The sequence below is a fragment of the Microchirus variegatus genome (genome assembly GCF_963457635.1).
Source record: "Microchirus variegatus genome assembly, chromosome: 18".
Lineage (NCBI taxonomy): Eukaryota > Metazoa > Chordata > Actinopteri > Pleuronectiformes > Soleidae > Microchirus > Microchirus variegatus.
The window spans coordinates 10356522-10381394 of NC_139819.1; the positions used below are offsets into that span (position 1 = coordinate 10356522).

At 39.2% G+C, this 24873-nt stretch overlaps 1 protein-coding gene across 2 annotated transcripts in view; it reads left to right on the forward strand.

The window, feature by feature from the left end:
* ipo11 (importin 11) overlaps positions 1–24873 on the forward strand; it is a 92821-nt gene that overhangs the window by 32751 nt on the left and 35197 nt on the right. The window contains exons 15-22 of one of the 2 annotated variants that reach the window (XM_083904891.1): positions 1375–1480; positions 7286–7412; positions 11625–11658; positions 12784–12824; positions 12934–13050; positions 14484–14597; positions 19817–19932; positions 22172–22248. In XM_083904891.1, coding sequence (XP_083761017.1) covers positions 1375–1480; positions 7286–7412; positions 11625–11658; positions 12784–12824; positions 12934–13050; positions 14484–14597; positions 19817–19932; positions 22172–22248 — 732 coding nt within the window. The remainder of the gene's footprint in view (positions 1–1374; positions 1481–7285; positions 7413–11624; positions 11659–12783; positions 12825–12933; positions 13051–14483; positions 14598–19816; positions 19933–22171; positions 22249–24873) is intronic. The other variant, XM_083904892.1, reaches the window with a different exon arrangement.

Sequence of the window (24873 nt, forward strand, 5' to 3'; positions counted from 1 at the left end):
TTTATGTTCTCCAATTTTATTTTTTTATAGCTACCTAAACCTTAATAGAAAGCGATAAGTATGTCGCACAGTAAATTATGTAATTAAACGCTGTTGTTGGAGACGCAATCCTATTTACTTTCCTTGTTTCCTGAAGTATTTTTTCCTCTCCAATGTAAAATATAAAAATAAATAAATAATCACATGAATTGTTTATGGATCTTTGCACCATATTTTTCCAAGAAAAAGTGACTTTATAATATAATTTTAGCCCTCTGTTTTGTAATTGAATTTATAAGGTACCTTGAGATTTCCTCCCCTCGCTGCTAATAGGGTTTCTGTTAAAGCTTGGATGTCTGTAGAGATCTTATAATTTCGCTGACAGTATTGATAAAATATCAAACATTACAGAATGATGAAGCTGTGCTGTGGTTGCAGCAGCACTGGCACATGATGTGTTGGTGAGAGCTGTAACTGGTTGAAGATCGAGAGGGGCACTAAATCATTGCAAGTTCTCTTTTATCCAAGAAGAACATAAATGATTCAGTAATTATAATAGGACTAATACAATTATAGAGCAAGGCTTCCATTCTACTGCTTAAAAAAAAAAAAAAAAAAAAAGATGGTCAAGTGCTTTTCTGAGTGCACAACCCAAGATTATACTTCCAGGTTTGCTTCAGTGAGCTGTATAATGGAATACATGCTCCATAGAGACATTAATAAAGAAATGTATTTCTGTTTTTTATTCTTTTTTTAACCTGTTTGGTTGTTTCCTCTAGAGAGGGAGAAGCCGAAAAATATTGTGAGCTGGAAAATGTAAAAAGTATTGTGGTGCAAAATCATAAATGTGTAGCCATGTGCTTTGTTGAGTTGAGTACCTTTCTTGTTGGCATTATGTATTTGTGTTGGTGTTGCTGCTAAGTAATGACCATATTTGCTGCGAAACCATGGCTCAGTTTGCTGACAAATGCTGCTTTCTGGCAGTCAACCGTGCCGCTTATGATTGTATTTTTATTGCAGCAGACATTCATGAGGTCTATATGTATTTTTCTTTCCATTCCCACACTATCACATTGATCATTTTTGTCCTGCACAGAGTAAATATATTGCAGTACATCATTAGCTCCTATTGGATAAGTGCCCTTGGACCATATACATCAAAATAGAATTTAAGACATTGAAATGAAACCTGATTCGTCGCATATTGTAGTGCAATTAAAAATGATTTTGTAGAAGTGAGAGTAATTTACTCGAAGTCGTCACAAAAACGAACATTTCAATGTTCTACAGATATTAGCTGGACCATAAGATTTAACTGTATGTCTTTTGTCCTAACTTGGACTTATATTATTATATCCTCAGTGCTGATTTTCTAACTTGTGTTTTTATCTGCAGTATACAATGCAGTGGGTCTGGCTGCCTATGAACTCTTTGATAATGTGGACTTTGACCAGTGGTTCAAGAATCAGCTTCTCGGGGAGCTGCAAGTCAGTCATCACAGGTAATTTGACATGAGCAGGTATTTTGAAATGTCTTCGCATCTTTGTTTCTTTTTCCCTCTGTTTTGTTTTATAAAAGTAAATTAAAATTAAAGTTAAAGAATGTGGAAACCTCATGTGGACACTTGACAATCTAATTAGCTTTGTATTGTTACGCAGCAATTGTTCCTGGCAGGCTTTGGTCAAGTCCAGTCACACAAAAAAAATGGTGCCTTTCAGGATTCAGGTTGGGTTTAGTTAGGACTCTCTCATATCTTGGGTGGGATTTGGACAGAGAAATGTGACCCAAGCTGGGCTATACCAGCACCTCAAGCATTAAACTTCTCCTCTATGGCTGTACAGTAGCACCTCGCTCAGTCTCACAGTGTTGCAGCCAACTTTACTTTCCCCTGTGCAGAATGAAAGTTGCAGTGTTTATGTATTTTTTTCATAAGTATTATGTGACGGTAAATGAAATCACTCTGCTCCAAAGTAAATTTTAAAAAGGTGTTTTGTTTGTACAGCGTTTCACTTGCAGTAAGTAAGTGGCACCTGATACATTGCATAGACAACGTTCCCGTCATCGCAAGCTAATTTGCTATTAACCTCTGTCTAGCCATTGATTTTTCATAAATAGCCAACTGATGCTTGTAGTCGATGCCTGTGGCAGTTATAATCACAAAGGCTCCTTCTGCTCTAGCAAGCCACAGTCAAACTTGTCATAACACGAGCACTCAAGCAGACTAATAAAACTAGAAAAGCCTTGTAACAGCCTGAGAGGGAAGTTGATCAAGTGGGCGACAGTCACTCGGCTGCATTAACAATAAGCAGCGAGGTGATAGATTAATAAATTTCAAAAGTGACAAGTAAGAGAGTATGGCTAGAGGCAAGGTGGTGTGCATAATAGCAAGAACACTGGCCTGCACACACAGACCCCAAGACGGACACAAAATAAAAGCCCACAGCACTTCAAATCATCAGCCTTTCATTTTGGTGTTGACGTCAAAGTGGAGACCTGCTGATTTCAACGCAACTCTATTTCCATATGATGCAGGTGTGAAAAAAACCCCTGCACTTTTACCCAAGTTTCCTTTTCTTTGATCTTTTTTTTTTTTGTTTTATTCACTTTACGTCCACAGTAGTGTGATTCAAAGAAAGACTGTAGATGTGTTACCACAGATTTTAAATAATGAAATAAATCAAAAATCTAAGATCATATAAGATTCCCATTTGATTCCCAATCAAGATACCCTGGTAAAAGTTGCTTTACGTTGTTAATATGGACTTGTGTCCAAAGTGTTGTAAATTGCAAATTAAGCATGTATCTCTATAAAAATCGGATGAATCCTGATTAACTTAAATAAACGTTTGATTCTTTCTTAATCACAATTAACTGCAATCATTTGACTGCTCAAGACACACTGGATGTGTTGACAACAATAGAGAAATGTCAATCAGTTCAGTTCAGCAATCTGTGTGCAGCCCCTTGGTCAATGGTCATATGCAGAATATCTTAATTGTTGATGCAGTCAGTAAAATAATGACTAAAAAAAAAGGTAAATAATAATAACACTGCCCAAATGTATTTGTTACATGATGTGTGAATGCTTTCCACTAAGATAATTTAAATTGTACATTTATTCAGATAACCCTTTCAACTATAATTGATTTTATTTTACTTGGGTGATAAATAAAGCAGGTTTATCAGATTTGAGGTGTTCCCACAGTCGGTTTCATGATGTTGTAGAGCCGATGTGGATATTAAAACAGGAACATGCTTGATCTCTCTCACTAATCTTGTGATTTTCGCTGGCGTACGTTAGAAGACTTGTGTGAATGTATATTTGCTGAAGCAAGTATATTATAATGATGTTTTAGAAACACTGGCCTGGTGCCCGTTTGCTGTTCTTACGACAGCATTTGTTTTACTTGCCTTCCATGGCTCTCTCGCTACTCGCTGTTGGAGCAAAGTACAATGACAATGAAAATGTGCTCAGTAACAGATAAATAATTCAAATGAAAAAGAAAGATCTAATGGTAAAGCTTGTTAATTCACTGCAGCTAAATGAATGCTGTCCATGGCTGTCTCTGGGGTTTGGAATTAAAACCTGCACACTCACACCTGCCGTATTTTCACACGCCTGTTTGCCCCCCGGCTCCTTTTTCGCCTGTGCCATTTAACATGCCGCTTTCGTGGGGATATGGCATTAGTTGAAATTCATTGTTTCTGAGCTGACTAATAAATTTTGTTTCTAGGTCAATTCCTTGGATATTTTAGTTTTTTCTACTGTTTTTCCATTTGCATGTTTACCTCTGTGTGGAGCTAGTCTGCTCCAGCTAGGTGTCAAGAAACAATAACGTGATCTTGAGTCTCTTGAGCAGCCATAACCTGATGAACACCTGCCTAGTATTGTGCATGTCCCACCTCTGCCAACAAAATGGCTCTAACCGTTTTAGGCATGGCACCACAGGTCCTCTGTGTTGTGGTTTTTGGCTATAGGTTGTGAGTCTGGGCCTCTATCATTTTCAAACTTTTTTTTCCCAGCACATACCACAGATGGCTTGATTAGATCGAGATGTAATAATATTACATCTGGAGCAAAACTAGCTCTTAATATGAGCTAGCTTTCCATGGCTTGGAAATTCACATTTTCATGGCTTGGAAATTCACATTTCCATGGCTTGGAAATACACCTTTCCAAGCCATTTTTGTAATTTATTTATTTATTTCAATGTATTTCCTTGTGGGGGTGTGCTTATTGTGCTTGGTCTCCAGCAATATTTAGATGGTAAAAGTACTAATACTAAACATACAACCCACATTGAATCTGCCAGACTATTCCCTTTTTGATGGACTTTTTCAGATTCCTCTGTTTTCTTGTGCATTGTTTGAATCTGCCCACATCATGGCTCACACAAGCAAATACACTTGGATCCTGGACCTGGTTTCAGGGTTAGGGTTAGAATTGGGTTTAGGTTAGCGTTACAGTTAGGCACTTGGTGATTAAGGTAAGGGGCTAGGGAATGCAATTTGACTATGAGGATCCTCACTTTGAATGCTGTGCAAACATCTATCGGTGTGTGAGGGAGGGAGTAGCTCTCATACTTGGTGCCACACTCACCGGAGCTGATGCTCATGGAGACTCTTTCCTGTTTTATTTAAGAATGTGGACTTTCATTTTGAGAGCATTATTGCTTCACTTCATATTGATATTTTTTTTTTGTTGCAGTGATTTCTTTTTCTTTCAAATGGGACTTGATCAAGCATAATATATTGTCTCTGCTCCTGCTCAGAAGTGTTTGTCTGCACTAAAATAAACTGTCACGCATTGTTACACTGTGGTTCAGTTTGAGTCCATCTCATACTCTGGATGCTTTTAATAGCTGGCAAACCTTAGTCCCTCAGATGTCTGCTCTTGCTGTTGGATTTTCAATAGATTTGGATTTTCAATAGAATGACATTGCTCAATGAATATGTGGTCACTGCTCAGTGCGTCTCCTTCTAAAGGCTTCCTTGTGGGCATATTACTAAGTTTGATTGTGATTTTTTTGGAGAGCGATGTACCTGTGTCGTTTCATGGGATGATTTTTGGACTTGATGTTCCAACTTACAAATATCAACAGGCTCCCTGTATTCTGTTCTAATTAACTTAGAATATACAATTAATGTATGCAATGCATCAGCCATACAGAATGGCAGTGGACATAACACTATGGATACCCCCCAAAACGTATACAATTTGACATGTGAAGTGGTTAACAAAGCCACAAAGTAGAGCCCTTGCAGCTTTCCAATCCTGGGTCAGTGTTGTTTTTGCAAAGGTGTAAATTATTTCCAATCGGCCAGAGTGGTGTACATTAATTCCAGATTAGAAGTGAGGAATAAAGTATAATCCAGGTTCCTCTCCAAAACCCATGATCGCCAGCTTCTATTAAAGGGCAGAATGTATGGGATTTTCCTTTATCTGTGTTACTGGTAGCAGCCTTGATATTTTTAAGGGGGAAAGCCACTGTGTTTTGCAATTTTAGAAACTGCCTCTTTCAGCTTGCTTTACAGAAAGTCAAGATCTCACCTGATAGTACCAGACGTGTCTGCTCTTAGAGATGATAGAATGTCTGCTGTCGATTCCTCTGTGTCACTGGCCTCAAAGTCAGTCATTTGTTGTTGTGATCTATACAATCTTGTCTGGCTTAGTGTTCCAGGGGCTCAGTTATATTTATGGTTTGGTTGCCATTGATGTGACGTACGCACATGGTAATTTTATTTGCGGAAAGAGCTCAATTTAAGCAAATGCAGGACCTTAGCTGAACCATAAAACCCCACCCCCCGTCTTAACCGTCAAACAGCCATTTGATTTTCTCCGGCTAAAATGGCCTCACAATAAAAGTTTTAAACTGCAATTTCTCCAGACAACCATAGAAAGACATTTACACACACATGGTCACACACACATAGACACTATTGTTTTCCATCTGCAAGTCCTGAGTCATGCTGTTTAGTGTCTTCTGGCGGTTGGCCCAGAACTCACTTTCTGGCTCCCCGTGGATATGTGACAAGAAGCCAACAAGAGTGCTACCCCTTATCCTACATCCCCCCCTCATCCACTCATTTCTGTTGAGGCTGTCCACAGACACAATTTCTGCCACAGATACAAACAAGTGCAAATGCCGAGGGACACCTCTCGTCTGTCCAAACAACTGTTGAAAAAACCAACAATCAGTTCCGCACAGTAGGGAAAAACAGTCTAGTGCATTTTAATTCATATCACATACTACTCTTGCCCCAGTGGCTTTTTGGCCATTTTAGTTTTCTTAGCAGACTCTTTCCTTGCGTCTTAAGACAGTGATATCATTGTCCTTCAGGCTTTTTGGCATTTTCTCACAGGTGTTCTTTTAAAGGTTTATACACATTGTATACACATTATTTATATATATATACAGTACATAATAGTGCTGGGTGCGTTAACGGCATCAATGTTTATGCATGACACGTTTCCATGAAGACTGACCGGAAAAAGACACGTGTCATGTGACTCCGGATTGTTAAAATGAGTCTCTAAAGTAACACTAAACTTTAGTGTCACTAAAACAGAGACACACATAAGCAGTACACAGTTATTTGTAGCGCTGCTCTTTTCGTTTAATAAACAGACCGCTCCAGTTCGACTGTAGGTGTGCTAACGGCGATAAAGACGCTTCTTTTTCCTGTCAGTTGTCATGGAAAAGCGTCATGCGCTAACACGCGTCAACGTGCATTAACCTAGTGCCCAGCACTAGTACATAGTATACTGAATTTTTTCTCCTCGCTCATTCATCTTTTTCCTTTTTTCCTTTTGTCTCATTTTGTCCGTTGGGTTTTCGAGTCACTTTGTCACCATATCCAATATCCGGTGTGAGTCTCTCTGGCTCTCTCTGTTCCGTGCAGAAATGTACACAGCCAGAGTGTGGGCTAAATTAAACAGTCTCAGAGCTGGATATGCATATGAGAGGGACAATGATATGGGTCTGTCCCTCGGCCTCCCCAAATTATATTGCAGTCTTCGGGCTTATGCAAGCCTCTGATAGAAGAAATTTAATGTCGAGTCATAAGCAGAGTCACTCCTGATGTCATCCTTCAAATAGTGGGGTGAGTTATTTCTAATAGTTCCATTAGTACAGCCACATTGTGGACATAAGATTAGAGAGACATTCATTTTCCAAATTATTACTCGAATATATAAAAGTCAGCTTCTCCCTTCAGGGGTCGCATATGCAAATATGCAGAAAGCCTGTTTAAGTGTTTCTCTGCAAGCACAACTTATGAGTCTTCTCTTCCCTTCTCTTCTCAGGTACAAGTTGATTCGTAGACGGGTCATCTGGCTAATAGGACAGTGGATCTCTGTCAAGTTCAAATCCGACCTTCGACCTTTATTGTACGAGGTCATCTTGAGCCTCATGCAGGATCCTGACTTGGTGGTAAGGCACAAGTTATGCACAAGTAGATATATTCATAGATTTCCTTTGGTAAAAAAACTTTTTTTGAACCCATGCATAGTTATTTAGGGACCAATAATTGCTTTTTGGAGCACTCGCTCATGCATAAAAAAATACAGTTGTATAGCCATCTCTGCAACACACCCATTAGAATTTATTTGGGTGTTATTTCTATCTTGTATTATTGCTGAATATTCAAAATTATCTCATTATTAGCACTCTGCCTTTAGGAACAACTGGGTTGCATCATTGTCTTATCTAATGAGCTTCTTCCTTTTGTGACAAACTTTTAGATGTTTGTTTATTTGTTTTCCTTATTTGTATTAGATGCTCTACTCGCATAATATGATTATAATTTTATTAAGGCTATGATATAATTAAGATAATAATATACATAAGGCAATGCCTACACAAACACCATGCTCTGATTATACTAATGCGATATAAATAACATTTGTTCAGCTCTCTAAAATTAATTGTGGTCTCCCGTCTATGACACACGATCAGGTTTCGGGACTTTAATTGAATAAAGAATTAGCGAAATGAAGAGTAACGCATTTAAGACGGCTCTGTCAGCACCATATTCTTGTTGGCCCAAACAATACATTGCAGTGTGACCTAAACGTGTTACTGTGGATATTAATGAACAGGAAGGTCACATCATTCTACATGTCGAGTTGAGTTTAGAGGATTATATGGATTCCACTAGCTGGAATTTAACTTGTGTCGGTGGCATTAAGTCCCTCCCAACATTTCCTGACAGCAAAGTCAATTCCTTTTTTTTCTGGTGTACAGTTCCTTTGCATTTTCTCATCTTAAATTGGATGGGTTGTTACCAAAGGTACTACATTTCACGTTGTTTATCTCAGATGTAAATAAGGGTATGTAAGAGACTGAGATTCAGAAGTCTTATGATCTGAAACCCAAATGTCATACGTGCATGACAAAAACAAAGGAATTACTTTAGGGGATATCTACCTGGTTATTTCTTTGCATGTTTATTAGCAGTGAGCATTCATTCAACATCCTGGGGATAGTTTATTTTAATCCATTTAGTCTGTTTTTATTAGCTAGCAATATAATTTTTTTAGGTCTTCCATTTAACTTATGCATCCCCAATGTGAATGCAAATGGGCACCAATATTACTCAAAGAAATAGTTTTGTTGGTTAGTTGGCTGAAGAATAATTGGAAATAGTTTACCTCAGGTTTATATGTTGACTGATTCATCTCGTCTTTTTTCCAGCTCGTCACCGGCTCATTCTCTCGAGTGGCTGTGCGCGTCCAAGCGTGTGTGTGTGTGCGTGCAGTGCCAACGAGGTTGCGCTTAAGTTTACGAAGGGGGTGGGGGACATAACACAAGCGCTACACAAATGAAGACGGCATCTCATCCAGTCAAGATCACTGTACTTCACTCTGGTGGACACCTAACGAGCGCATGCTGGCAGCAAAAACTACGGCCAGCACGCGCCTGTCTATACCCGCGCGTCCTCATGACATTGTTTCGGTGGTTACCGGGGGGAAAAATAGGGCACCTTTAGGGTGTCCTGCCTAAAAGTATGGCATCTAATTTCTCAGGTTGCCCGGACGCCCTGCTGGCTAAAAGCCTGACCCGAAGTTTACTTTTCCATTCAAGTATTGAGTAAACAAGTTGATAAGCACTTTGGCTTCCAGGTATTTAAAAAAATGTCCCTGTATCTTGAAAAAGTCTGTATTTTCCCTTCAGCCACAAAGGTTAGTTTTTCCATGGCTAAAAGGTTAGATAAGAAGCTTTTAAACACATGTCCAGTGGCCGGTGCCTCAGTGCTCTTTAAAGTGGTTGCGGTACACTGTTTGGCTTGAAGTGAGCATAATCATTGACACAGATGCATGTTGCTTACAGCTTACCATTGTGCCTGTTTTTTCTCTGTAAAACATTCTCCACTGCTTTCTAACTGCTGCCTCTGTGTTCGTCCTTGCCGTTTACTCGCACATACTAAGGCCTAAAAATAATCTTGGCTGCAAGTTTCAGCTCCTTATGTTTTCAGGCCATTTGCAGTCCCAGTGGGAGGTAATGATGTTTTTTAGACTTTGCTGTTGAGTCAGCTTTGATGACATCAAACTCTGACATTTTTTGTCAACAGTTTGTCCCATTTTTCCTCGACTACATGAAGGATCTGAAGCATTTCTAATATGGATTTGTGCCTCTGAATTATAATCCTATTATGTTTGCGATGACTTTACAGACAGTGAAGTCTACCTGAGTAATGTTTTTTAGATGTTTTTTTAAGCCAATTCTGCATCAGTTTTGAAATTCCTCTCAGCTTTCAACGCTCTCCACCGTTCAAAAGCATGTCCTATATAGACCCTCGCTTTGCCAAAAACGTTATCTTGGTGTTTTTGACATTAATGCCGAGGTCTTTTAGGTTTTGTTTTGTTTCCATTGTAGCTGAGACGTAACCGGCAACCTGTGGTTGCTTGGCAGCTGAGACACTACTGACTGCAATGATTGGTAGATGGTGGTAGATTTTAATGCAATTATTTTGGCTGTACTGTTGTTGTTGGTGAGTTCAGTTTGTTATATGAACATTATTCCTGAGTCTCTGTGACATATTAGGAGGGTTTTACGGCCACTTTAAATTTATTGCATAATGCACCTTTAATATCACTAACTTCACTGGTAATGTCACAATATCAAGTCACTGTTATTGTCACAAGTAGTTGATATACAGGCCATTTAACTTCAAAAGTATCTGTGAGTGCTTTGACTTCGATATTTTTTATGCAAATACCTATTTTTTGGCATCAGGTGTATATTTTTTTAGTAGCATCCCCCCCTCCAAGAGCACCTGTTGTTTGATGGACACCAGCGGCGCCCCTGCCAACTCTCTCCTTACTGTTCATAGTCCGGCCACAAAAAGCTACCAATGTCTTTGTGTAAAGCTACAAAGAAAAATTTTTGCCGCACATCCTGTGTGGCAGTGACAAGAGGTGATTATTTTTTTGGCGGGAGGCTTAAAAGGTTGCTGCTTATTCAATTGGTCAGTTCAAAACAGAAAATGCAGCAGCTTGATATGTGTGATCCTGCTATTGATTTGACGCTCAAATACACATGCCCAGTGCAAAAAACAAACAAACCTGAGGTTAACTTTGAACTTCCAGTTAACAGATTGGCATTAATAAAACAAAATGTATCAAGCATGAAGGGCGACTTCACCCACGTCATTGGAATACGCTTTGAGACTCTGTCACAAATATGGACATATAAATCATATATGAACTGAAAACTAAAATATTTATTTGTGTGCTCTCCTCCAAAAAGAAGAAAGTCTTGGATTTGTTATTTTGATAGATGTGAAAATATGCACACAGAGTCAACAAGGACTCACCCACTGTAACTTCTAGTAGGAATACGCGGAATCATTCAGTGTGGGAATAAATTAAAAGAAAAAGCTTATGGCAAGTCCATGATTCAGCACATCAAGCTCTATCGAGCCTGCTTTATTAGAATTGTTTACTACAATCATGGAAATAAAAATGCACGCTTGAAACTGAGGTGAATACACAGCAGAATACCTGACTGAATCTTTAGAAAAAGGAATTACAATTGGAATTACATTGTGAACACCAGTTTATAGGAATGAGGACGGTAGCTGTATTTAGTAATAATATTACTTAATACTACATGTATATTATACTGAAAGCTCTATGGATAAAACTTGCACAGACAAACCACGGCCTCACTTTCACTTTGCCTTTTGTACTTAAAATATGTTGTGAAATGGTAGAGAACAAAGTCTGACTCTAAATGAGTCCTTATTCCCTTGCATTCCTCTTCACTCATTTTCCTTCTTGAAACTTCTTTCCCACTACCTGATCACTTTCTCCCTGGTGGACAGTGCCACCTCCATAACTTTACCACTGCCAGTTTACAGTGCTGGAGTCTGAGAGATCACAGGGGGATGCTCCATTTCATAACAATAGACAGCCTGTATTTTGGTATTTTACTAGAGGGACACGCAGTGTTATGAAAAGCTTTTGTTATTCTGAGAGCTGGTTGTTGTGTTCTTTTATACGCTTCCATTAAAGGATGATGCACTTATGGGTTTTTTTGCTCGCTTTCAAAGCTGAATGTGCAGGCAATATGGAGGGAAATGTATGATGCCTAATTATCCTTTTCACAATAAAGGTATGTTTTTGTTTTTTTCTCATAAAGGTGCGGATTGAGACAGCTACAACCCTGAAGCTCAATATCCTTGCAGTACTTACAGGTAGGGATACTGTGATGCAGATACCATGTCTATTTTCATCGTACTCGCAAAGCAGCAGTGTTCCCTCTACATTCATTAACAGAACTTTCTACTGTCTTTAATATCACCTGGCTAAGTGTTTTTGACTGCCATTCATTTTGAGGGCAGCACTAGTTTATTTCAGTTCGTTATGTGTCTGTAGTGTGTTTCTATGTCCCTTCTCTCATCACCCTTTCCCTTCCCTTCTTACTCTGCTCCACACACACATACACACTCAGCTGCTGCACAGAACGACAGAGAGTGAAGCAGTAAAGGGCAAATTTGGTCGGTTACATGTAATAAAAGCTTATCCAAACTGAAGGCGGACAAACATCAACCCCCAGCATGAAAACCATACACCCTGCTGCGGCGTCTACTGCAGGAGAGGCTGCATCCCTGAATAGCACAGCTTCGCGGGTATTTAGTCGCGCTTTAATGCAAATATTGCTTTGACCAGTCGGAGCTGCCAGAGAGGAAATACTCTTGCTTGCTCTACAGCAGAGAATTAGGTATTGCTTGGTTTTAAAATAAGTCAAAATGTAGTCCTACAATTAGGTACAAAAAAAATCAGTCTTCATCTGATTTGCATGATATTAAATCGATTTTGTTGCAAGCCGTTTTATCCATCCCTTCCTGCAATGACCACATAATACTGAATTTTGTTTCATTCAGACGACAGCTACACTCAAAGCGAGGCTACAAAGCAAGGTTTCGATTGGATGGAATATAGATAGAAAATAATACTTATCTTGTTTGTATTGGCATAATCAGAACATTCCAGATTTTTTTTATGTCAGCTGAGATTGGCACAGCATCCCCTGTGACCCTCGGGTGGAGGATAAAGCGGTAGATGATGGATGGAATTTTGCATCATACTACTCATAGTCGTCGGTTCATCCCTACTTCCAGGCAACATTTTTGTAACAATTCAATTGATTCAATGTATTATAAGCCTCAGTTGATCTATTGATGCACAAGTCTGATCAGTCCTTAGCTATGCTAAAGAAACTGAAGACTGTTTTAATGTTTAACCACTGTCATATTTGTCACACAAGCAACTTGTTTTCATCCTTAACTCACACCCACCTGTTGATGACTTTGAGTTCCGGACAGAGCAGTTTCTCCCCGTGAGTAAATACATCACTTCTGTTGAAATGCATTGAAGATTAACCAATGAATTCCCCTTAAGCTGTCTAATTTTTTCTAATAAATAAACTCCGCTGTCTCTTTGTGTAGTACCTGGAGTCTATCTTTGGGCTGCTCTTCCAGTTGTTGCAGCAAGTGACACAGTGTGACACTAAAATGCAGGTGCTCCATGTCATCTCCTGTGTCATTGAGAGAGTGAACATCCAGGTGAGATTTGAGATATTGTTGACATATTACTGTTCTTATCGTTTCCCTGCCACCATGTGAGGTAAACCTGAGCCAAACTCTGATGTCATTGAAAGAGTCCTTGTGTTTTGACAGCAGGGGAGCTGTATTCTGCTCACTGCTTTGTGAAGAATAGCTTGAAGCAAATTGTAGTCATTGACCTTAACTCTGCGGGGGACACGTACAGCTATTAAAAACATTATAACTCTGATACAAAACATCCTTCACCCCCATACTAGCCTCAGACTACAGGTAAGCCAAGGTAAAGCAGCCGCCTGTCCTCAAAGATAGCTTGACATTAATGATTTGTTAAGTCCAATTCTTGACACTTTGTAAATCATGAGGCCTCAAGCAGCCCTTGTTCCTCTGTCTGCTCTCATTTGCCATGACGGTACAGTCGCTCTTCTGCTGCCACAGTGTTTTTGTGGCCATATGGATTTTCTTTTTAATCTCAGGACCCAGTAAGTCATTCTAATCCACTTAAATGCCTGCCCCTTAAAAAAAGTGACCTTCCTCTTGACCCCCTGTGGCTCTTTTCAGAACCATTTTAAGCTCGATTCCTTAAACAATCTCTTGACTTAAATCGGTTTTAGAAGTGCCTTTCATTCTTGTGAGCTGTCAGTCTGGGTAAGTCTTCCCCTGTCACTGGTCCCCGGCTCAACATCCAAAGGCTGAGGAAGTCCCATTAATATTCTAACCCCTCTCACAAGGGATTTTGAAAACCCAAAGACTGACAGTAGCTAAGAAAGCTATGCAATGACACCATGAATGCAGCTTCAGTTGAAATAGAGATGATGACATACTGTTACTGTATATGATGAGATTAAACTCCTGTCTCTGCTGGCCTGTCAGTCTCATTATTGTTGCCCTCGGCTGGTTGGTGTGTCTTATTCGCCCATTTTATTTGTATTTTTTGCTCAAGGCTGTATGTGACAATTGAATTTTAGTGTTCCCTGTACTCGCAGCAAGCTACTCATGAAGGTGTAATTGAGCAAATAATCCCAGTGCAGGTTCTGCATCTCAGCCGCATAGCTGCTACAGGGGATGTGACTTTCTCGCATGTCGGCACAGTAAAATGAAAGAAAACTTTTATTAAGTTTGTAATTCAGCAGCAAACTCGGGTGTCATGGAATTACAGAGGTTCTATCATATTGTGTAGTTGCACCAGGGAAGCGGATCGATGGCATCCACTTGGGATCTAAACACAGATCTATTTATTGTTTTTTTTCCAAGAGATTTCAAAGAGAAAAATACATTTATTAAATCTTATGTGACTTTGAAAATCGATAAGTTGATATGTACTGTGTATGCTCTGGCTGTGGTAGCGATAGCACAGGTAGCTGTGTCGCTGGTATGTTTTCTGAAGAATCTGTGGCTTAATATGTCACTGCCATTTCATGTTCCTTCTGTTTCAGATACGGCCATATGTAGGCTGTCTGGTTCAATACCTTCCTTTGCTCTGGAAGCAGTCCGAAGAACACAACATGCTGCGATGTGCCATACTCACCACTCTCGTCCACTTGGTCCAGGTAATGGTGATTCTTCAGCACCCATTCATTTTCTCATTACTTCAAAAATGTTTGTTTTAAGTTAAGTAGAGAGGGGTATGATATGACGTGGGGAAAAAAAGTCCTTGTTGGCCAGAAGCAATTGTGCACCCTTGTGGATACATTGGTAAATGAAAATACAGCAACTATAGTAGAAATGCCATTCTGATAGAGCTTGTAATACCACATTAGTTGATGTGTGTGTGTGTATATATATATATATCTAAAAAAATATATATATATATATATATATATCTTTCCTTTCTATTAATTGGTTAAGGGTGCACAGGGTGAGTTAAAGTTCACTGAAAAACAGTTTTTTTTGGCCCATATTTAAGTATGTAGATGCTACTTAAATTGAGATAATAGTTAACTGCCTGAATGAGCAACTTTCCCCATATGTGTTACTCTCATAATTTCAAACCACAGCACAGATTGGCTGGCTCATTTCACTCTTGCAGCCAGCCAGCTCTTGTCTCTTTTCCAGGATCATAAGAAGGGAGCCCATTAACAAAATTGTTTGAATTAAAATAAATGGAAAAGTAACAAAAAAAAAAAACTCTTGCCAAGAATAATGCTGAGGATTTACTTAATTTATGGCTCAGGGGTTAGATAGCTGTTTCAATTGAAAGTACATTGTTAGTTTTCAGTAGAATTACCACGTCCTGCAGCTTTGACAGGTGGTACTGTTCAGTGAATCTGACAATAAGTGTGGTTTTACTTGTCTGGCCACATGCTGCTGAGACTGATTTACAAAATTGTCTGATAGGGAGACCTGCATTTAGATGCCCTTCCCCAAACTGGCTGGGTTTCTGCGATACCTTTTTCCCCCGACCATCCTAAACATATAGAGGTTCTGAATTCATTTCTGGCTTTGTTATTCTCTTTTAGCATGGCATGGAATAATAAAAAAAAAGAAAATCAATTGACTTTGTGAGGCAAGTTTTATACTGTTTTTTCAAGCACTTGCATCAATGTCAATCAGGTTTATCTCTAAATGAAGACAGGAACATAGTCTGAGACAGATGCTTTATTAGTCGTTACACTGGGGCACCCATCAGCAAGATTTGGCCTCCTGTGTGGCTGCTACTGCATTACTACACAGTAGGAGTCGAAACACTCAGCGATAGATACAGTCCCTTTGAGAGAGTTAACAAGAGTGCACATATGGAAAGCTGCACGGTGCTAAGGGAGTGTACTGCTAAAGGGGCTAAGATAAGTCAACTGTGCAGCTGCATACTAATTGAGATTTTAATATATACTGTTCGATATAATGCTGATGTTAAAAAAGAAAAAAAGTAAGGTTATTTTTTTTTCCAGTTCCACTCGCTACTCAGTTCTGGCTTTGTATATCACTACTTGCACAGTAGTGATATATACAAAGCAGTGGATTTTAACGATGATGAAAGCGATGAAAGCTATGGTCTGCAATTTGTTACTGAAACACTGAAAGGAGTCATATTATACCCTATTTCTACAAGTTAAACTTGTTCCCTAGTGTCCTTATGAACATGTCTGTGACATGCTTTGGTCAAAATACCATAAGAATGAAGCACCACAGCAGTTCAATCACACTGCCAAAACAGCCCCTCGGTTTTGTAGTATCTCTTTAGGTCCACCTTAAAAAAAAAAGTAAAACAAAACTTAAGGGACAGAAATGACATCAGCCACAGAGGCTACTGGGAGCTAACAGCAGTTAGCATTTGGAAAAGTGATCACTTGCAGGCTCTAGCAGGCACATTGCCATCATATATAACATGTATCCACTGGACAGATACATCCTCTGAGGCTGGAAGTTTGTGTAGAACTCTGTGCTCCATTGTGGAGCCAAGAATAGAACTTTTCGTGGACTTCCGCTTTTCGGATACCGTTGCCCTCGCCAGCACTCTCTCATGTGTTTTACGGACAAAGCAGAGCTCCGCGAGACAACAATTCCAGGAATTTAGCGCATTGTGATGTCCGAATGAGTGTGGAAGTCAACATTGTGTGTTTTATCTCCTGTACTTGGACTGAGGAGGACCACAAAAACATGAGTGAGTCATCTTTTTTCACAATTTGGCGACTGGTGGGGCCTCCAGAGTCCCAAATATAACCATTTAAATTATTAAAAAGTTGAATTTGATTTTTGATATGCTTCCTTTAAATCATATTTGCTGAACTCCTTCATGTCATAGCCATCAGTCACTAAAGTTGTCTGAAAAGAACGGCACCTGTAGTCCTCCCAATACTGTAATAAACTCAACACATGCACTTGATGCAATGATTCACCGGTGATCCAGACTTTCTGACATGAGCTTGTTGTAGGTCTGTCACAGTAACTGCAAAAATGAAAAACAATGGTCAATATAAATACAGTGGAGAGACTATCACAGAGAAGACAAGATACAGGACATGACTCGTATTAAGACTGCTTCTGGCAGAAACAATGGCCACTTTTGGTGACACTCACACTAATACATTGTGTTACATGTAAATTCACTTATTACACTTCACTTATTCACTTATCCTCGCCTAGCAGTGATGTCTACTTATTCTTCCTCTCAGTCTTGGGGGTAAGTCAAACACAACTGAACAACATAAACACCTTACAGCCACTGTTATACACTGTTGAAGATATTTGAGTGGAAGGATAGATGGAGAGAAAAAAAGACTCCTGACACACCACTACAGGGTAGATCTCTGCAGCTGCTCTCTGTGTGTGTTTGTGTGTGTAATTTACCGCTGTGAAAATTCCTTTACCATGTCAGTCAACAAATGGACAAAGAACAAAATCGTGTTCAGGTAGCGATACACCTTATATCTAAGCAAGTGTGGCTTTAATGTATAATTATGTAATTGTACAACCTGTTTTGAAAATATGGCGATATCATTTAGAAACTTGGTGTATTGCCCAGCCCTCAGTGCTTAATGTCTTAAGTGACAGATTCTGGGAAACGTCACAACCCTAAACCATCTTTTGTGCATAGTAAACTTGGCAGTGCTGTGGAACAGTGGGGAACTGACCTAATCATAGAAGGATAGAGATGAGCCTCTGTTGGAACTGGCTTCAAGCAGCCATGCCTGTGAAAGATCAGACGGCATTAAAAGAGGTTTTATGCTCATAAGAGTCTGCATATTTGCTTGCTCCCTCAAAGAAACTAGTTACTTGTTGCCTGTGGTAGGGAAACAGGGTGGTGCCAACTGGGAAATGAGTCTGGCTCTTCCTGTTTCACGTCCGCATAGACACAAGCATATTTAGACTTAATTAATGTCATGCCATCATTGAAACAATGTGTGGACACTACACCACTTTGAATCCTCTGCCTTTTAGACAGATCAGTTCCTTTGGTACACACCCACATGCACACAAGCATGGTTTCCTCATTACTCTTTCCAACATTTTCATGTGGGTTCTTTCAGTGAATACACAAAGTGGCCAAGTTAAACTCAAAGTGATGGGGTGCTTTGAAAGGGCATGGTGTCAGACCGTGTTTAAGTTTTTATCGACTGTGAAGAGTTTGAGAGAATGTGTGAAGAAGATGGAAGTGATTTTTCAAGGGGAAGAACTTTTCAGAGGGCATAATTCATAAGCTCGGCTAAACATGACAGTTGATGGTACAGTTGGTAAGTTTTTTTTTCATGTGTGTATTTGTGTTTGCCTTTGTTGTCAGTTTCTGTATTGACACTTTAGCCTCAGGGTAGGTTATCCTTTGTCTTTTGTGAAGTGCACTCCAAAAGTTTTCATGGGAACTCAGTCATGGTTAATGATCCAGGCTATTCGATAATATATGATAACGTAAATAACAAAAACAAACTATGAGATTGGAAATTAATAGTGGTTGAACTAATATACAGAGATAAGTAGAAAAAAGATGTGCTTTCTTGTGCACAAAACAGCTTTGTGTGATTTAAATTATGGTCTGGTCTCCCAGATGACATTGGATGAGAGGCAGGGGACACCCCAGGCAGCTCTTCAGTCTTACCACTGGGCTGACACATAAATACGACTTTTCAAACCCACATTCACACCGGCATGGAATTTAGAGCTACCAGTTAATCTAATCTGCGTGTCTTTAGACTCTGGGAGGAAACTAGTGGAAGCCTACATTAAACAAAGTACACACATGTACACAAATGTATGTATTTTGACCATTCAGTGACCCACAGTGAGAACAAAGCCCCAGTTTGCTGGTACACTTGAACCAAAACTGTATTGCTTTGAGGCAAGAAACATACATACATTTTCATAAAGCATTGCTAAAGAGAAATGTGATAAGTAGAAGTAAGTAGAACAACATTCTCAGTTTTTTATCTATACTGAGAATACAGCCCTGGGGTTTCAAACTAAAGTAGAGCCCACAGCCTTTTTATACCCCTTATGGTGTTTTATCCACACTGAAACAGTGCTTTTAGGAGCCTAGAAATGGTATTTTTTGAAAATGGGTCCCAGAGTGGGAAAATCTCAAAATGTTGCATAACGAATATGCTACTTTGGGGAAAACAATGATGTCATAGTCCCATAGTCTTCACTTGCACTGGCATTCACTGTCCTTATCTTTTTCGTCATTGTCGTCTGCCTTCTCTTCGGAGATTGTTTGGGGTGTGCCAAATGGCTTGATTCATTCTGTTTCTGTGATAGATTGTAATGAGTATAACGGCATCTTCTCCGTTTACAGTGCCACTTATAGGTCTAGTATATATACGACAGCATTTTCAGTAGTTTTTTTTTTGGGGGGGGGGGGGGGGTTTGGATGTTTACTGGAATGTTTTTCCAGAAAAGATTGTTCCTGTGTTGATAGAGCCCTGGTGGTATGAGGATGACAGATCAATAAAGTATGTCTATCTGGAGCACAATGTATGTGTTTTTAGATGAAGATAGATAGATAGATAGATAGATAGATAGATAGATAGATAGATAGATAGATAGATAGATAGATAGATAGATAGATAGATAGATAGAAGTGTCCTGTAAATCGCATATATTTGTATTGGCATTATGTGCCTGCACACAATACATTAAACAAATAAACAGATAAAAGGATGTCAAGACAGAGTAGTGTGTGTGCAGCCTTAGAGCTAAGTGTGTAGACCTGATCTTTTTTCCCCTCATCTACTGCAAATAAATGGCCTGTGGTCCATAAAATAAACATAAAATGTTTTCTTAAGTTTCTTAAGTTTTTTCTTAATTGGCTTTGACTGTGTGAATTCCTATGTACTCACAGGGCCTTGGCGCAGAGAGTAAGAACCTGTACCCTTTCCTCCTGCCTGTCATTCAACTGAGTACGGATGTTTCCCAGCCACCACATGTGTATTTGCTGGAGGACGGACTGGAGCTTTGGTGAGGACATCATGTTTATATCATGTTTTGTTCATAATTAAGAGTTTTGTGTTCATGTGTAGATGTTTTTAAATAACAAACATTTTGACCATGTATGGAGTATTTCAAACACATTGCATTGTGGTGTTCCATTTTTTTCTCCAATTCATAGTATTAGCTGATATTTAGCTTTTAGCTAACACACAGTGACTTACAACTCTATGGTTTTGTATGGAAACTCTTTTTACAAAATCATGGCAGTGATAATGTGTATCTTAGATAATTTATACATAAACTCGGAAAGCATTCGGAGAGTGCGGACCTCCGCTAAGGCAGCTCAGCCCTTAAAAATCTACTCTTGGCTTTGATAATTTGGCAACATATAAAAAAATTGCTGTGAAAAAGTTGTAGGCACAGTGTCTACAAAATACACCCTGCCAGACGCGCCTGGGTCAGACAGCGAGTGTCGTAACCAGTGAAATTGTCTAGTCTACAGATCACGCCCATAATTGAAGCACTTTTTCCTGGTCCCGTTGCGTCATTTCCTGAAAATTTCATCCAAATCAGTCTATGACTTTTCGAGTTATGTTGCTAAATAACAGACAGGCAGGCAAACAAACTCAGCAAAACATCACCTCCTTGGCGGAGGTCATTAACGTTGACTTTATATAACCATGGTAAGTCGTTTGTTATATTTTGACAATCTTCTATGTAAGATATTGAGGATGCAAATATGTAAAAATGATATTGATAACCGTTAACTGAGATATGAGATAATTTCACTCCCCGAGTGCAGCTCCAGTGCAACTGTGTACTAATGGGTCGATCTAAGAGTGTCTTTGGCTCATATATTTGTACATGTGATTAACTCTTGATTTTAATAATCCATCCATCCAATCATGAAATTAAATGACACACTTAATTTACCTAACGTTAATGATTTGCAGCAGCTGAGGTAATCCTGGTCAGCACAAATCACTGTATCACACTTCAAGATGTTCTTCTACTTTTTAGTGTAATCCATTATATATAACTTCAAGCTATTCTCCTATTAATGGTTTAAGCCATTTGCATAAAAAAAAAGTTAGATTCTTTTATAGTAAAAATGGTGGATAAAAATGAAGCCAGCTATGCCGCCTGAGATATTACGCTTGTCATGCATGATAACAAACTCATGTTGCCGTGATGATCGGGTAATTAACTTTTATGGCAGATTATGGCAACTTCTTTGATCCCACTTAGGTTGTCTGCTGTATCATTTAGTGTTTTCATCACATCCCAGGTCTAATTATCTTGTGTGATGATAATGTTGGTTTCTAATTGTAGGAAACCAATTAACAAGTTACATTTTGTGCACAAGTCGTGGTAATTAGGCTGACGGTGACAGACACTTTAGGTGTTTTTATGAATCTGCTCATTTGCTATGTAGCTCCATGTCTTTATGTTATTGTTCTGGACACGTATTATAATAAAACTATAGTAAAGATATCCTGCAAAATTATGTTATCTCTAGTGGATGCAGAAAAAAAAAGGTTTGCTTCAGGAGAACAGAATTGGCTAGGGTTACCTTTTGTTCTGTTCCAATCATCTCTGCTTTTTAACTCCCTTCTTAATCTCTTCTTATTCTGTCTGTCCCTGCGGAGAGCTGCACTGTTCAGCATGCAGTGTGTGTGTGTAATGTGTATAGCACAAAGCCACAATCTTATATCTCTTCCCTGCCTTTCATCCTGCCTGATAAACAGCCATGTCCTAAATGTTTGCTTTCTTTGTTTAGAAAGTCAATGTCATTCTCTCTTCCTTTTATCGGATGTTTTTTTTTTCTGTTTCTATGCCATTTCAAGTACTTTTCATTTTTCATAATAAATTGTGGAGAATGCATCAAAACATGCAGGTGAAATCCAGTATCTTTGCTGTATGGAGTATTGTATGCTGTAATTCATGCCATATTTTGAATTCGATGTCCGTCCAGTGTCCAAAATGCTCCAAAAATTAATTTGTTTTTTTTGATTTAAGAATAAAATTATATTAAACCAGCACTTTTTCTTACTATGATGTTGCTTTCCTCTGCCTCTTTCCTTTTCCTTTCTTCTTTGACACCCACTCAAGCATGTTTTCCCCCACTTTGGTGATGCCTATGCTTTCCTCCTCTGTCTGACTCAGTAATTTGTCCTGCTGTATTTGTTTCCTCCTCAATATTCTTTTGCCACCTCTCATCTATAACCTCTACACTCATCTCTCACCCCCCTGTACCATCATACAGGTTGGTGACTTTGGAGAACAGCCCAGCTGTCACACCAGAGCTACTCAGAATTTTCCAGAACATGTCGTCATTGTTGGGTGAGCTTATTGAACATTCCTTCTTTGCACATTATGTCTGTGTCTTACTACTTCCATGAATGTATATATTTAATACCATGAGGTCCCTTACAAATAATACAACTGTATGACATACTGCATTATTTGATTGAATTAAATACTGGCTTCCTGTGAAGTAGGGATTCATGTTTTAGTATTTCTCTAAGCCTGAGACAAAGAAAAGCTTTGCAGCTGAAAAAGCAAAAGCAAGTGGTTTATGATCAAATATTTTGGAGTCACAGAGAGAACATGTGGAAGGGAAGTTGATGCAATCCATGGACATGGACTTCATTTTCATAATTTTATCATTTCGGGCTCTTGTAGCCTGCGAAGATCACAGTTGTGGATTTGCAGTTGCCTCGAGCCACTTCTTTGGGTCTGTAGGCAGCTGTGAGTGGTAGCAGATTGAATGGAAGTGGCTGGGTGATTTATCACAGGCCTGGAGCACTGGGACACTTCACTTGTTGTAGTGTGTAGAGGCGAGTGTGTGTGTTTGTGAGTGAGTGAGTGTGTGTGTGTGGCCTTCAGTGTGATGTGGAACAGCATTGATTAGGTGCTTTTGCACACAAAGAGCGAGTGGGACTAAAATGAACACTAGTGTGGCCTGATGGGTTTAGTGGAGCGTTTGATAATTTATAGCATGTATGTGGGATTCAGGAGATACAGACGAGCAAAGGGACTCACTCAGGAGGATGGTCACGGATGGATGAAATGGAGGAGGAAGGAATTAAAAAGGATCAAGAAATGTGGGGAAATGTCACAAGGAGGAGGTGGAGGATGAAAATTAATGATTTAAGAAGTGATGCAGGGAAATTAATGATAGAGTTACATGGTGTTACATTGGAGGTGTTCTCTGAGGAACTTTGACATGAATTATTGAAAAGAGTAGAGACTAGCTTTTTCATCTTATTTAGCAATGGAAAAAACTGAGTCAATACCAAAGCATCACAACCCAGGCTTTTCAAATTTTAGACCAATCAGAGACGTTTGCACAGACTAAGCTGAACTGTTTCTGCATGATAGAGGCATGGTCTATGATCATAGGGTCAAACAAATCACACCGTTTTAATTGTGTGTTTTTATTTAAAGAGGGACATTTCAATATTCAAGGTTGAGATGGTTTGGTCTCAGAGGAGGGATCGTGATTATATTGGACAAAGGATGTTGAAGATTGAGCTGTTGGAAAAGTGGACGACGACAGAGAAGGTCCATGGATGTTGTGTAGGAGGTCATGAGGACATCTGGTGTAACAGCAGAAGACACAAGGGATAGGGCTAGATGGAGGCAGATGATCTGCTGTGGAAATCAAGTTTTTTCTAATCCTTCTTCCTATCCTGTCCCTCTTTTGTGTCAAAATTTGGTCAGTCATCATCTTTGGCTGATTTGCACCGGAACAACCACTGCTGGTTCATTTATTTAGCACATGGAGAGCAGAGGAGGGATGTGGGCCATTGAGAGAATCTGGCTCAGTATGGTGTCACAGTTTGCCAGGTATGTGGCCTGGCCTGCCTGATAAAGTGCCTCGCTCCGTAATTGCTAAACTGGAGCAGCAAATTCTCTAATTAGAATGTCTGGGGGTTTGCCTTGGCTAAATTGTGAGACTAGTAGTATATGGCCTGCGTTACTGCCACCACTCTCTGTCCTAGGACACATATCAGCTGTACGTGGTGCTGCATGTGACCAGTTATGATGGAGAATCAGCTTGTACTTTTAAAGCATTTCATGTTTTAATTTCACTCCACTAGAAAGTCTAGAGTAGAAGACTAGTCAGCTGTTCAGGTCTGAAAATAATCTCTCTTGGTTAAACCTGTTAAACCTTCAAACCTCTAGTGGCTGCAATAAGGAAGGAGGCACATTTCCCAGGTGTTGTGGCAGAAGGGGTGATAGCATCTTACTAACTTTCAGATGTTTTAAGTTCTCTGTAGGATTATTGATATTATATCATAATTGTTAGGTTTTGAGGTGTGTGTGGCTTAAGCAACTTAAACATCCTTCACCCCCTCAGGTAAAGCAATTGGTTACAACTCCCTTATCTGCTAAAACACAAGAGGTCTCGTAATGCTAATAAATGGATAGCTCTTAATTTGGCACTGGCTTAGAAATGGGTCTGAATCTAATTATTATCATAATTTAATAATGGAATATTTTGAGCACATTCTACAGCATTTCCCAGGTCTCATTTATTCAGATATCTATCTGGTGCTCCACCATCTGCTGTCAGGGATTTTAGAGCTAGAACATCATCATCTCCCGTAGGTGTTGGGTTGTTAGATAACATACTAATGAACTATGGGAAAGGTCATGAGGTGCCTGTGTATTACTCTATAATGGATATCAACCTGACACTGGTTAAGAAGTGTAACCCTTTTAACCCTTCTAATGGCCTCCCTGTAGATTATAGAGATGTGCTGGGTGAATTGCTGGTGATGCAAGTCCAAGGAAAGACAGTCAATGACATTTATGGGGTTCAGGGTTTGAGTGTGTATTTAGTCATGCATTTCAGATTGCACATTGTTTTTTTCTTTAAATTATGTGAAATAACTAAATAGTCTAGCCAATATAACATTTATATAAATTATGGAAATTTAGCTTGATAAATGATGATGC